Here is a 15,398-nt window from a genome sequence, read left to right on the forward strand (position 1 = left end):
TGCTTGAGCATCAGAAGTCTCTTGATTGTGTTCAGGAGCATATGAAGTCTCTTGCAGTCGTGCTTGAGCATTTGAAGTCTCTTGCTATGTTTGGTAGTGAGCAATTGTAATCAGATATTACTTAGTGAACTCTCCTTGGAAGTGCAAGGGGGACAGGACTGACTTCCAATTTGTGGAAGGAACCTGTATAAATTGCTTTGTGTAACGCCTCCGCTTTGTGGGCATGTAATGCCCGAGGTTCGAGGACGAACCAAGCGGACGCTGGTGGGCATGTAACGCCTCCGCTTGGTGGGCATGTAACACCCAAGGCTGATGAGGGCGGAGAGTGGTCTGGCTCCTGGCATGCTTTTAGGCAAAACTGAATCACATTGGAATGAGAGAAATTATGAGGCCGTACAGGTATGGGACTGCATGGTTGAAGGAAGGCTTATAAGAATTGTTTGGTACTACCTATATTAACAAGATGCATCTTCTTTTTGGTAGCACATTCCATAAGAACTCCACAGTTAAAAGTGCACCAGTTAAAAGTCAATGGCAGGAGGATCTGCTTATATAGAAATTGCATGTCCTCTAATGACCAGTACGCCTTACAAAAAAATTAAAAAAAAAAACGACTTTCAAACAATATGCAACTTTAGTTTTCTAAATTATAGCAACAACAATTCTAAAAATAACCAATGATCATACTTTTTGAAAAAGTTCACAATACACAACATTTGTGGTCTCCTTGCAAACATTATTATCTTTATCCAAGATGAGCAACTTCAAACCTTTTCTAGAAGTAACTCGAGAGACAGCGACATAGAGTTGTCCATGCGTGAACACGGGCTTAGGAAGATAAATCCCACTCGAGGTAAAGATTGACCCTGACTTTTATTTATTGTCATTGCAAAACAAAGCGTCAATGGAAATTGTTTGCGCCTGAATTTGAAGGGTAGTCCTGGATCACTCGGAATAAGATTCATCCTTGGAATGAATACCCTGGTACCTTCCCTTTTTCCTGTAATTATGGTAGCAGCTATCGTGCTCTTCCCTATATGTGTAACGGTCAGCCTCGTACCATTACTCAGTCCATTGGTCTGATCGATGTTTCTCATCAGCATAACTGGACATCCCGCCCTTAGTTTCAACCGGTGATTTGGAATTCCATAGCTCTTAATACCATTTAGAAATTCCGTTGTGAACCACTCTCTTTGGACATCAGAATTTTCACCCGATCGACAAAGAGAATCAGAGCTTAAATACTCTTTCTCTTCACCTGGAATCAGTGACATCATATATTCGTTAACATGCTCGACTGAATCAAGCGTTGGTGCGAGTATTCCCCTTTCTTGAAAAAATAGTGGATCACCAAGGTTATCATTCAAATCGGGATACACGTCTATAAGTGACATCAACGGATTTGTTGTGTCCGATATGAGAAAATCTTCAGGAATTTCTACCTTCATTTTACCATTCTCATCCGAAGCGTCGTTGCCGTCTCTAATTGAGAGTATCCACTTGCCAAAATTAGCAATTTCTTCCTGCTCTGCAGGTAACGAAGAGGCACCCAATCTCATATTAACAGTAAGCCTCAACATATTACAATAAGCCCATATCTTTGATGAATTGATTAAGGCATTAACAATATCGTGCCTCGTTGCTTCACGGACAACAGGTAGTATCTGCCTGAAATCACCACCTAAAACCACTATCATTCCACGAAAAGGTCTAAACTTGTTTAGGGGATCATTCTTGGACATGATATCACACATTGATCGGTAAACTTTCTCAAAACACCATTGGTGCATCATTGGAGACTCATAAAAAATTATCAACTTTGCAGCACACACCAGGTCTGCCCTAGGACTGTCCTTTTCCATAGTAAGCGATGATGCCTCCTTAATCTCAATAGGGACTGCCAGTTTCGAGTGTGCGGTTCTTCCACCTGGTAATAGAAGAGTCTCTATACCGCTAGATGCAACATTCAATACAATTAACCCTTTCGATCTAATAGCAGTTGACAATGTTTTCCATATAAAGGTTTTTCCAGTACCACCGTAACCATATAAGAAAAAGAAAACACTGTTGTCAAAACCAACAAACTACATGTTCTTGTCATGCACACATCTTTGTTAATCAGTCAACATCAGTAACATATCAGCGTGAGTCTTTTCCAGTTCATCTTCGTTGTAATTTAGCTCATCAACGATAAGCTTGTTTGTGAAAGATGGCATGTCTGCTACGTTTGGCCTGGGCATAGATTTGAAGTCAGTAAGCGACCGTCCGTTTTCCTGAAGCAGCATTTCAATTTCAATCAAACACAGATTCTTCAAGTCATCGTCATCGATATGCTGATTTGCATATTAAATGTAAAGTCACGAAATTAATATTAACACCTTTGCATGCATATGTGTGCACGTTTAAGAGAAAGAAAAAATATTAGCTTTATATGAGAATCCTTTATATTTAAACATATGAGCCTAAAAAATGTGGAAAATGTTGAATGGTATCGTAGAGTTAGTAACTCTTAGTTTGTTCTTTACTATATCCTAAAAAAAGTACCTCTTAACTACTTAAACTACTCTAATAAGCCTTTACTATATCCTAAAAAACACACCCCTCGAAAACAACCTTGTGATCAAGGTTGGAATGTGCTAAATTTCTTAATGTGTAATAGTCTTCAAATGTATTACCCTTATCCCTATTTTTTTATTAGTGAAGTACCGATTTTTTTCACATCTTCAACAATAACATTAGTAGTTTCTCTCCACTTCCTTTGCATAAGCTTTTCATTTTGAGAAAAAGAGAGATAACTGATCTCAAAACCATTTGAAATAAAATTATTTGTCTAAGAAACTCTTATAAAAATAATTGCCTCGTCCATGTCATTTGCACCCTAATGCTAAACTCATCATCCCATAATTCCAAGCAGTATTTGACTTGTGTTGCTTCAAAAACAACAGCAAAGGAGTACGCAAAGAGAAGTGCAGTGGAGACAACACTAACAAAACATATCAGAGTGGAAACATGTTTTTACTTTGAAGTTTTACGTTACCTCTTAATGCATTTTAAGTGCAGCTTTTCCTTTTAAAGTTGCATAATGACACATCATTTGTTCTAATTCTCATCAATGACAATTACAACATGTTTTGGCCTTAAAAAAAATATCATTATGTCTTAAAACATGTATATTTTCACTTTTGTCTTTGTCATAAAAACTAAAAATGATAGTAAGAGAATATATGAAATGCAATGGAAAAAATGATTTTAAAGTTACGACTCAATTCTTAATCAAAAAAAGCTTTTTCTAGTTACGACTCAAACTAAAAAAAATAAACTTATTTGTAAAGGATTTCCCAAGCCATTATTTATTTAACACGAAAATAAATAGTTATTGGAACTGCTACAAAATGATGTCATGAATGCTCACTAATCTAGATAACGTGAAAAATTAATCAATTAAAGAACATAAAATGCGAACAAATTAATCAAGATATACATAGTGGAAAGCTATATATGACAGTTTTGTGGCGTTGACAGTAGGTCCTACATTAACCTTATGTTCTTTGCATTATTTGTGGGTGTGTTGGAGTCAGTTTTGCGCTGCTATTACATGATGTAGCTGCTGGTTGGGAGGCTTTTGTGTGTGCATAATTGTTGCTGCGTCCGCTTGGCGTTTCTGTTTTTTAGTTGCAGGTATTTCGGCCTGTTGCAGTGCAGCTGCGATTTTTTAGAGGATCTTTGTGCGCATTAGGTTGTGAGACAGGTGTAACGCCCCAATTTTATTTAATTATTATTGGTTGATTTAAAGTCTTTTTATATAATTATGTTGATTATGTGGTGTGTCATATTTTATTAAATGAGTTATTTTACTATTTAATAGAATAAGTGGGAATTTAGAATATTTGGAGTTCGCGGGGCTGATTTAGAAATAAGGAGAGTTGTGTGGGATTAAGTGGAAATAGAGGAAGTTGAATTAGGTTTAGAAAAGAAAAGGGAGAAGTTAGAAAGAGTCAGAGAAACTGTTTTCACGTACATCAGTTTTGGGAGAAAACAAGAGAAAGCAAGAGAACCAAGGGAGAGCCAGGTGAAGAGAATCATAATTGTAGAGCTTTGTTCATCTGAATTAAGGTAAGGGTGAGGTTTACTTTCAATAGTATAGATTGTAATTCTGATTTTGATTTAACATGTTTCTGGTAGAAATTGGGAAATTTGGGATTAGGTTTTGATTATTGATTTTGAATGAAAAAGTGTAGAAACCATATAATTGAATGGTGAAAAGAGTGGTTAATCAGGTAGATTAGTGATGGGTTAACGTTCTAATGATAGGGTAATCACATGGTGATGATTATGGATGATTTTGGAGAGTTTAGGGTTAAGAGATGGAGCCAAGGAGGCTCCCATGGTAGAAAATCGCAGAAAATATGTAATTTCAATATGTCTGATGCTGTCGAAATCGTGAGGCGATCCCAGTGATCGTGAGGAGATTTTGACAGAAAATCTGTAAATTTCAACATGTCTGATGCTGTCGAAATTGTGAGGCAATCCCAGTGATCGTGAGGCGATTTTGACAGAAAATCTGTAAATTTCAATATGTCTGATGCATACCCTGTTTCATGTTCTTGCGTCTTTTTCACACGTTTCTGTTTTGAATTGACCTTTGGTGTAAACATGAAAGTTGTAGATAATTTTGTTAGCTTTCCAATGGCTTTGGTTTGACTTGAAAATGATTTTTAGTTTTTGAGTTATGATGGAAATACTCTAGGGAGGTCTTAGTGAAACCTTATGAAAATTCAGCACAACCATTTCTAAGTTAATCCAAAACTTATGGGATAATTCCAAAGCTCAAAACTAGAAGTACTATGAGTTCAATTAAGGTGTTTAAGAGTATTTAACCCATGTTGTGAGTTGATCCTCGGGTTTTGAGTGAAGGTTTATTATAATACTGTCGATGTTCAGTGAGTCTGATATAAGATAATTGATGTTGTTAATGACGTGGTAGATTTGCAAATGCATTATGTGGACTTATATAGGATGTTTAAGTTGTGTTGATTATCATTTGATATTGTTATATCTTGAGATGTCTATGTTGCTATTGATTGAATATGTTTTGTTGCTGACTGCTGGTTTGTGCATAACTGCATTCAATTAGAATATACAAGGTGTGAGTTCGAGTTGTAAAGTTGCAAGTTGTCGTTCTAAGTAACGGAGTCATAGGTTGTTGATGTTGACCAAGTTGGGGAGTAAGTCATAGTTATTATGCACCGTCGTTGTGGTTGTCGTTGCACATGTTGTCGTTGTCGTAGTTAAGTTGTATGCTGATATACACAAGTGGAGTCTTTTCATGATTAGGAACCGTTGAGGGCTCATGCCCTGGAATGCTTTGTCATTCAATCTGTCGAGGGCTCGTGCCCTGGAGTGTTAATCATTCAACCGTTGAGGGCTCATGCCCTGGAATGCTTTGTCATTCAATCTGTTGAGGGCTCATGCCCTGGAATGTTAATCATTCAATCGTTGAGGGCTCATGCCTTGGAATGCCTTGTCATTCAAATTGTTGGGGGGCTTATGCCCCGGAATGCTTAGTCATTCAACGTGTTGGAAATAGTACCACGTCGTAGTTGTCGTTGATGTTGTTGTGGATCGTGTTGATGATCTTGTCGTTGATGTAGTTGATGATGTTTTCGTTGATGTTCTTGTGGATCGTGTTGATGATGTTGTCGTTGATGTAGTCGTTGATGTTGTTGTTGATCGTGTTGTTGTCATTGTTGTTGATGGAGATATTGAGTCGTTGTTGTCGTCGTTGGTTGATTTAGTAAGAGTTGTTAAAATTGAAGAAGCATGAATATTATTATTGGATATATGTTGTTAATTATGTTATTTAATTAAGTTGATGACTTATATATCTATTATTGTCGCGTCATTTTTGGAGATCAAGGCTATTTGATTAGCTTTTGACTCACTAATTTATTTCACGACTGAACACATTTTTTTTAAGGGGAACAAGTTCAAAACACCCTATATTAAGAGATTTAGGGTTCGAGGGTTGGTTATATTTAGGGAAGGTGTTAGCACCCTAAATATTCGTAGTACTCTACGAGAACCTCTTGATTTTATTTAATTAATGTGCTATAAACTTTCTTATTATTTTTGAAAAGAAGGAATTAAAGTGGAAGAATAAAAGACCTAATTATCTACATTTTATTGATTTGGAAGGACATGGTCCTCTGCCTACGTACCCGTGAGGGATCAAAACCTCGTAGTTCGGGGTAGAAATTGACGTTTGATTTGTTGAGTGTTTTTTATTAGTTTTGAAAAAGGTTTTAAAATGAAAAGCCAAGTGGCAAATAAAAATTTGTTTGTATTTTTTATATTAAAAGACAATGACTCAAAATATGATTAAATTGATTAAAGTTTGATTAAGAAAATGAAAACAAAAGACGGTCACTTGATTTAAGATCAAGGTTTGTTTATGAAAATATTTTTGTGATTTTTGATTATTTGTATGTTTTTGTTGTTTTTGGAATATTAAATGAAAATTAAACTAACGGAGCAATAAAATTAAAAGCGCGTGGATTTTTGTAGTGACGTTGGACCACCACAAAATCCCTAATCTAATTTTTTTTGCATTTTTGATATATAAAGCGGTAAAGAAATAAAAGACACACACACGCACACTTTTCTCATTTATATTTACATTGGACCTAAATACATTCTAAACGTTTATGCAATAAAGTAAATGACATAGGTAAATAATAAAAGAAATAATACAGAATAAAAGAACTAGATAAAAAAACGTAAAGGAAATATGCATGAAAAATATGAATAAAAATGCAAGGGAGAGGGGTGCAGGAATTGAAAGAGGAACTGGGCCTACAACAAAAGATCCGAACCGGGTCGGTTAACTGGTAACTGGAGCGGGTTATCAGGTTAAACATTAGCCTCATGATTAAGATCAGACAGATTAAGATCGGACAGCTTTGGTTCAATCATGCAGAGGAGCAGCATAGACCACAGGATCAAAGATTCAAAGGACAAGGGTGCGTGGGTGCATGGTAAGGCCGTACACCCACGCGTATGGGATCAAAGAGGCCTATATATAGGCTGTAGTTCACAAAAATCATTCATCTCCAGATTTCCTTCTCTCTCCTCACACGTTTTCTCTCTTCTCTCTCCTATTTTCTTCATCTTCTCCGACGGAAGGGATGGGGTTCCGGCGGCGGTTGGCCGGCCAGTGTGGCGGCACCACCGCGCCGGAACCCTACCAACTTATTTTTTTGATTTTTTTGGTTCTTTCTAATTGCTCTTTCCCTCTATACTCGATTCTATACTCGATTCTAGATCTAAAAGTAAAGAAAATACTACCTCTTTTGTTTTTTTCCTGAATCCGGTTCTGTTATGGTGCTGGCCGCGCCTGTGTCGTGGTTCACCGGTTTGGATTTGAATTGATCCGTCACCGTCGTGACTGTTTGGAGGCTTGTACGATTATGAGTGTTGTGTTGGTTTTGAATGAGATCGGGTTTGAATGGTTTGTGGATCGTGAATCGTGATGTTGTGAGGGTCGTAGGGAATTTTGAGGGTTTCTTTGTATTGAGACTTTTTCTTGTGCAGGTTTGGATTGAGGTTTGCGGCTAGAGTTTGATGCTGGTTCCTCCCTTGTTTGTGTGAAATCCGCCTCCTTTTACAGAACCAGAGGTTGATGAAATAAGAAATAGTTTAATGAGTTTTGAATTGGAATTGAATGGTGAATTGAATGGCTTGAATGAGCATAATGGTGTGGTACGCGTTTGGTGTTGAGAAAGGAAAGAAGAAGTTCTGACTTTGAGCTTGAAGCCTGAAATTGAGGCGCGGATGGAACAACTTTGGACCCCATGGACACATTTTTGGACATATTTTTGGACATATTAAAAAAGGTTATACAAAAAACTAGTAGAAGTAATTTGAACTAAAAAAATGGATAATAAAATAAAAAAAAAGATAAAATAAAATCAAGGCTAAAAAATATAAAAAGATGGAAACTAAGAAATAAAAAGACTAACAATAAATAAAGTGAGAAGATGGCCGGAATTGGTACAAAGATGAGGTATTTTAAAATACCTCTCTGTCGAATTTTTCTTGAGATGTTAAAGTTCGACCACGGTCAAGTGACATGTGTCAGTGGGGCCTTAGGTCAAAAATTGGGGTATGACAGATGCCCCTATTTAAGTTTCTTCGTCCGGAGATTTGAAGATGAAATCTTTGATTTGACGAGTCGAAGAGACTTAAATACAAAGTACACAATTTTTGACCTAAGATGATATGGATGCATTTGGTGCAATTTATGAATGCAGGATGATTTGACTCGAATGAGAAATAAAAACGGGATACCCGAATTCGTTGAAGAAAAGGGGTCCGACTCCGCTAGGGGAATGTAATTTCATTGGGGAAAATGATTGTCTACCATCGTACTGATAGCTTAACACAGACGATTGATACTTTTACCTAACTATCGATGAGATAGCTTAACAAAGGTAAGGATGAGAGAAAACTATCGTCTAACTATCGTTGAAATGATAGCTTAACAAAGACAAATGATACTTTTACCTAACTACCGATGAGATAGCTTAACAAAGGTAAGAATGAGTGAAAAAAACATCGTCTAACTACCGTTGAAATGATAGCTTAACAAAGACAAATGATACTTTTACCTAACTATCGATGAGATAGCTTAACAAAGGTAAGAATGAGTGAAAAAACATCGTCTAACTACCGTTGAAATGATAGCTTAACAAAGACAGAAGATACTTTTACCTAACTATCGATAAGATAGCTTAACAAAGGTAAGAATGAGAGAAAAACTATCGTCTAACTATCGTTGAAATGATAGCTTAACAAAGACAAAAGATACTTTTACCTAACTATCGATAAGATAGCTTAACAAAGGTAAGAATGAGAGAAAAACTATCGTCTAACTATCGTTGAAATGATAGCTTAACAAAGACAAAATGATACTTTTACCTAACTATCGATGAGATAGCTTAACAAAGGTAAGAATGAAAGGACAACTTGGTCAGTCACACTGGGGATGACACTATTGAGAATTGAAATTGATTGGTGACACCACTTGCACAGCTACCGCTGGGGATGACACTTTTTGAAATTGAAATTGAGGTTTGGTTAGTGTCATGACTAGCACGGCTTCATGTCGGGGATGACACTTTGATAAAAGAAGGTAAATGGAAGAGGCTTATTTGTAGAAACTTGTGGCTTGGCACAATGGTAAGTTAAGACTGAACCGAAGAGACACGACCAAATCAAGATTCTGGACGACTGATGCAATTATGTGTGAATTGACGTTGTGCATATGATGTGTACGTATAAACGTACGAATATGTGAAAATATTGATGAATGCATGATTGTATGAATGTGTGAATGTATGACTGTGTGAATGTATGACTACATGACTGTATATGACATGTGACTCGATGAAACGAGACAAGACAGGCAAGATGGGAGGTGGACTGACATCGCAGTACAAACACTCGGCAAACTTCCTTGGAGATGATACTATTGTGAACAAATCGAGCCGTTGACGGTGTAAGAACCTGGCATAAGGTAGAAACTGATGCCTCCTGGGGGTAAAGCCCATTCTTGATAAAAAGGTATGGAAGGAGTCGCCATTTGTGAACCGGCACAGAGTATCCTTTCATTGGTATGCTTCAGCAGTCATGTTTTTTGTTTTATAATTTTTTTTAAAATCCCTAACTTTTGCCTGGACCGCCCTTTCGGGTTTTCAGTCCACCGGGAATATATTCCTTTTTTCTGTGCCCCTAATTTTTGCCTGGACCGCCCTTTCGGGTTTTCAGTCCACCAGGACGCTCATTTTTGCCTAAGCCGCCTTTTTCAGGTTTTCAACTTAGCGAGCTTTGATTTTTTTGTATATTTTTTTTTTACTGTGACAGCATCTTGCTCAAAGTAGAGGTCCTTTCCATAGTGCCTAGCCATATTTCTCTTCCGGAGTGTAACCGTTCTCGAGGCAAATGTTGATGTACGCTTCACCTACTCATGAGTTCAAAGTGAGTGTGTTTGTTGTTCACACTTTTCAAAAGATGTAAAAAAGTTTTTGTATTTTTTTGAAAATTTTTGCTTTAAGTACTGCCATCAAAAATAGAAGAAATTATGCAAATAGAATAAATGAGAGTTCCAAATAAACGGGCACAAGCTCAAATTTTGATGAATTGAGTGGTGACCTGCCAAGGGCATGGATCCACGGATTTTTGAAAAAAAAAATTTTGAAAAAAAATGGTAAATGTAATGGGAAGTGTACATTGAACACAATAACCGCTGTTCTTCCTAACAACTTTGAATGCCCCTGTTCTGAATCTTTGATCTGCAAATGCTTCGAATCGGAGGTCTTTTGATAGCTGGATGCCCCAAGTGGATTGTGCCTGACCGGATGCAGTTACTTTGTCTTTTGATCCTTAACTTTTGCATAGATCGCCCTTTCGGATTTTCAATCTATCAGGATAATCTTTTTGTTCATGTCTCTAATTTTTGCCTGGACCGCCCTTTCGGGTTTTCAGTCCACCGAGGCGCTCATTTTTGCCCAAGCCGCCTTTTCAGGTTTGCGACTAAGCGAGCTTTTATTTTTTTGACAGAGTATTTCTTGACTGCATCGGCATGAGTTTGTCACCATTTGTAGTCACCAGAGTCATTGCACATTGAGCTTTCATAGTTAGGCGTCCACTTGCCCCTAGAGTCTGATTGGAAAGATAATACCTTTTTAGGCACCGAGTCTCCTTCTTTAAATTCACGAGGACGAACCTTCTTGTTGGAAGTTTATTTCAACCTCTTCTGACATGGTTGTACAAGGTTGTCATGCATAAATAAGCTTGGACTTCGGCAAAACTCCTATTGTCGGGACTTCGACCTCCACAAGAAGCACGACCTTCATGTTAAATACTTGAGGGAAGGAGGGGTTGCCCCTGTTGAAGTGTGTACTATCGGACAATACTCATGAAGTGCAAGTGGTAGCATCTCATGCCAGTCTTTGTAAATGAAAGCAAATTTTTGGACAATCTTCTTTGATATTTTGTTTGCAGCTTTGACGGCTAAGATGCCCCAATGGGCGAGAGATCTTGCTGGGAGTCTCTTTCTTCTCCTCTTCCTTATCTTCGGTCACAGAGAACTCAAAGTTGGGAGAGAGTACATAGTTATTATGTTCAACGGGTTTATTAATGCATGATTTGATTATTGATTTTGACAAGTAAGTACAAGCTATGATTATGCAGATATATGAGAATGATTATTATTTTTTTGGGTTTTTTGTATTACCATTTTTCAGAAAAGAGCATAAAATAAAAGCAAGGTCGGGATCAAGACGACCTTTTTTTATTAATGATAACAATTCATGAAGCAAAGAGCCCTACATAAGTTCACTTTCGTCTTGGGCGGGACGAAAGGATTCTTTTGAAAAGATAACAAAACAAACATATCACTCAAAATAAATTGAACAAACGGAAGAAAAACATCAACACTGACTCGATTGCGGTTAAACCATCCTTTTGCGGCAATATTAGGTACCATGATCTGGCAGCGGATTGGTGAAGGACAAATCTCTATCTCGGATTAACTTTTGGACTGCGGCCTTCAGAGCATAGCAGTATTCAGTATCATGACCCGGGGCCCCTTGATGAAAAGCACAAAACTTGTCAGGTCTATACCATGCTAGTAATCTTTCTGGCACCTTAGGAGGCGGCCTGGTCTGGACCAAATTCTTCTCTAGCAATGATGGGAGCAAATCCGCATATTTCATGGGGATCGGGTCAAATTGTGTCCTTTGAGCTTGTGGTCGAGGTTGTTGTTGCTGATACAGTTGCTGATGATACTGTTGGAACTGCGGCTGATAACCCGGTTGTTGAATAGCATTGGTAGCGGGCGTAATGGCAGCAACATGTTGATAAGCTGGATAATTTTGCTGAGGCCTCCCATGGGCCACCATACCGACCTCCGGTGCTTTCTTTCTTGGGAAGTTGTTCCCAAATTTCTTAGCTCCACTGTCGGAAGCTCCATCTTTAACTAATCGTCCTTCTCGGACTCCTTCTTCCAACTGTACGCCCATACCAACCATCTCAGCAAAGTTCTTGGGCGTACTTCCGACCATCTTCTCGTAGTAGAAATGATTGAGAGTTTTTAAGAAGATCTTGGTCATCTCCTTCTCTTCTATACGTGGGCTGACTTGGGCAGCGGTATCTCTCCATCGCTGGGCATACTCTTTGAATGTTTCCTTGTCTCCCTGGGTCATAGCCTGAAGATCGCTTCTATCTGGAGCCATATCCACATTATAATTGTACTGTTCCACAAAAGCTTCACATAGATCACGAAAAGTTTGGATTTCCGTTTTGTCTAGATTTGTGTACCATTTTGAGGCGGGACCAGCCAAACTCTCTTGAAAGTAATAAATAAGGACCTGATCGTCCTGGGCATATGCGGACATCCTTCTCATACATTTTTAGATGTTCCTCAGGGCAGGAGTTCCCTTTATACTTCTCGAAATCTGGAATCTTGAATTTGTGAGGTATCTGAACATTCGGCACCAAACAGAGATCGTAAGCAGTCTTTCCAAATTTTCCTTTCCCACGGAGAGCTTTCACGTCTCGTTGCAGTTCATCATACTTTTCTCGTAAGTTACTCATTTCATCATAAGTCTCCATGTTCCCTGAATGGAAGATGGGTTCTTCATTTTGTGGAATAGTATGCATCACAGGTGCTGAGTAGGTCATAGCGACTGGAGGGACCTTTACAGGGGGCACACGAGCCACATACTGATGAGTAGGCATCTGAGCTTCACAGGCAATGGGACGGAATATTTCACCTGCAGTAAAAGGTTGAAACCAAGGCGCGGAACGTTGTGGAGCAGAGTATGTCGGAGTGTCAGCACATATTGTCCAATTGGGGATAGCAGAGGAAGATGCTTCGGCCTGAGTGCGGAAGGGAGGAGGTGGTGGTGGTTGATTTTGTGCAGTTGACAGCACTTTTACCAATTCAGACAACTCATCCATCTTGGTCTTCATGGACTCCAATTCCTCTATCTTGGTCTTCAAAGATATCACTTCGGCACGGAGGACCTGATTTTCTTGCTCAAGACCTTCCATTTTCTTTTTTATATTAGCCCGAGTGTTGTATGTGCGGGTAGACTGGTAAAGAATACGTCGGGCCACTTTTGAAATGGATTTGACCTTTAGTAGAAAAGACACAGTGTGAGACTCAGACTTGAAATTATGAATGCAAAATGATGCATGCTATGCTTATGCACATTTTTTTGAAGGATTTGTCAAAGTAATTGTAAACTTGATAAGGAACATTGTTTTATTTGAAAATTGTGAAGATGTTGCAATTGGATCCCTTTTCATAAGTAAGAATGAAACCAAGGAAAAAAGTTCTTAACAAAAGCTAAAGCTTAGTTAAGATTTTTGAAGTTTGGATTTCTTGGTGTTCTTTCTTACAAGGACCATATCTTTGATGTTTACAAGAACTTATCTAAGACCTTCGATATTAGTGAGAAAAAAGTTTTTATCAATGAATGAATGCATGTATGCATGATTATGAAATGCATGGTGAGGTTAAGTCCACAATGTTGGAGTCAAGGGTAACAACGCCATTTGGTAAGGACTATGGTTTCAAATGTACCTGTATCACGGTTGTTGTTGTTTGATGCAAATATTCCGCTGCAAAATTAATGATGATCTTGAATGATGTTTATTAAATAGATTTTATATTCTATTTAAGAATTTTTGAAAATGTAGTGTGACATGCCCGTTTGGGAATTACTCTGATGCATGTTTATTTATTATTAAATTGATTTTGGGAAACGGGGTGTTACAACAGGGGTACTCTCGTGTAGGCAGCACCACAGTTTGTCGTGGTACTTTGCTGGGTTTGGTCTTTGATTAAGGCAACCTGGTATACACCTCGGCCTCATGATTGTTTGGGTGCAGGCGTGTTGCCTTTGTTGGTTCTTGTATTCATTCTCTGTTCATTTCCGCGAGTGCTTGGCGTTTCTTACGCCCTCTCGACGAAGAATAATATTTGTCGTCTAAAAAAAATAGTGAAAAGCTCTCTGGTGTGTCTGCTTTGTTAGGTAGCCTTGAATTTATCTCTGTTTTACTTAAGCTATTGTTATCTTACGTGCATACACTCATTTAAATTCTTTCTTTCTATTCTATAAATTGTTGTATAAACCTGTTCTCATGAAATAAAAAATATTTAAAAAATAAACATGTGGTTAAGAGATGCACAAACAACAAACGCAATTGATGGCCCGAACATAACTCACCAATTTCCGTGATACCATCTATAAACTCTTTGTCGTCATCAAGTAATCCCAAAGCAGAGCATGCTTCCTGGAACATGTCATAGGTATGTCAATTAATCATTTTTATGCAACTATATCCCAGGCAACCCTTCTGAATGCTCAATAGTATCCTTGTGTAGTACAACTCCCCTATACCAGGCGGCATGTAATGAAGCCTTCCAATTTGATATCCTAGTTTACGTGGCTGCCACTATTTTTCTTTCTTCTCATAAGTAAATTTTGTTGGAAATTCAGCATACGTTAGATCGCGACCGCCTACAAACCGATGATTTGCTTCAAACCACGCGAGAAACATGGTCGACGCTTCCTCGTTATACATCACCATGTCAATTTATAAGAGTATTAAATGCATATAACTATTTTCAAAATGTTTCCTTAATCTATTTGATTTATGTGTTTTGTTTCTTATATAAAGAACCAGAGATAGTATACCCATAAATTTCTTGAATTTTTCTCATAAATAGGATCAATAAGGACCGAAGGGAGTATTAAATATACCCATCAATTTTTTGAATTTTTCTCATAAATAGGACCAAGTTTATATAAGATTGATGGGTTAAGATTAACTTTTTCTTATATACTCCCTCGTCTCTATGTGTAAGCCCCTTTGCTTTTTTCACATTTTTTAAGAAAAATTGTTAGTTTACTTAATGTGTCTATTTTGTGTGTTAATATTACCAAATTGTCTTTTGTTTGTGTGTGTATTAAATTTGACTTTTCATATTTCAAGGCAAGTTAGTAGTATTAATTAGGGTATGTTTATGAAGAAAAAAAATGTATCTAATAATTTGAAAAGGGACTTACATTTAGGGATAAAAAGAAAATCAAATGAGTGCCTAGATATAAGGACAGAGTGAGTAATTACAAACAATTAACATGAGTTTCTTGTTAGAATTATGATCGATGGATGCAAAAAACGAAATTTAAGAAAGAATTTTGAATTACTCGTAGAATTAAGATTTGCATCAAATGGTAACGGAAATCAAAGTCATATATGCACTTTAAGTCGTGTCATTTACATCCATGGTTTGGTATGTTTTAGTTATCTCGAATCCTCATTTTACA

The 15,398-nt window shown here is 37.5% G+C and overlaps 2 protein-coding genes across 2 annotated transcripts; both read right to left on the reverse strand.

Moving 5' to 3' along the window:
• Positions 1–764: 764 nt before the first annotated feature.
• LOC11432271 (ATP-dependent DNA helicase PIF1) lies at positions 765–9,669 on the reverse strand. Its single transcript, XM_039827974.1, has 3 exons — positions 9,565–9,669; positions 2,137–2,333; positions 765–2,064 (listed from the first exon to the last, which is right to left on the reverse strand). Exons 1-3 carry the CDS (start codon positions 9,667–9,669, stop codon positions 765–767), a joined length of 1,602 nt encoding a protein of 533 aa, XP_039683908.1.
• A 1,865-nt stretch (positions 9,670–11,534) lies between these two features.
• LOC112419374 (uncharacterized) lies at positions 11,535–13,113 on the reverse strand. Its single transcript, XM_039828149.1, has 3 exons — positions 12,429–13,113; positions 12,113–12,283; positions 11,535–12,061 (listed from the first exon to the last, which is right to left on the reverse strand). The coding sequence occupies exons 1-3, from the start codon at positions 13,111–13,113 to the stop codon at positions 11,535–11,537; spliced, it is 1,383 nt and encodes a 460-aa protein (XP_039684083.1).
• Between the last annotated feature and the right edge of the window lie 2,285 nt (positions 13,114–15,398).

Source organism: Medicago truncatula, chromosome 1, assembly GCF_003473485.1.
Source record: "Medicago truncatula cultivar Jemalong A17 chromosome 1, MtrunA17r5.0-ANR, whole genome shotgun sequence".
Taxonomy (NCBI): Eukaryota; Viridiplantae; Streptophyta; class Magnoliopsida; order Fabales; family Fabaceae; genus Medicago; species Medicago truncatula.

Coding starts and splice junctions, on each gene's coding strand:
- LOC112419374 (XM_039828149.1), bottom strand. CDS start 13,113: ATGGAAGGTCTTGAGCAAGAAAATCAGGTCCTCCGTGCCGAAGTGATA. Junction 12,284..12,428: donor CATATGCCCAGGACGATCAG/GTCCTTATTTAT, acceptor ATATGGCTCCAG/ATAGAAGCGATCTTCAGGCT. Junction 12,062..12,112: donor CTACGAGAAGATGGTCGGAA/GTACGCCCAAGA, acceptor TACAGTTGGAAG/AAGGAGTCCGAGAAGGACGA.
- LOC11432271 (XM_039827974.1), bottom strand. CDS start 9,669: ATGAAAGGATACTCTGTGCCGGTTCACAAATGGCGACTCCTTCCATAC. Junction 2,334..9,564: donor CAGTTTCTACCTTATGCCAG/GTTCTTACACCG, acceptor TATGCAAATCAG/CATATCGATGACGATGACTT. Junction 2,065..2,136: donor GAAAAGACTCACGCTGATAT/GTTACTGATGTT, acceptor TTTTGACAACAG/TGTTTTCTTTTTCTTATATG.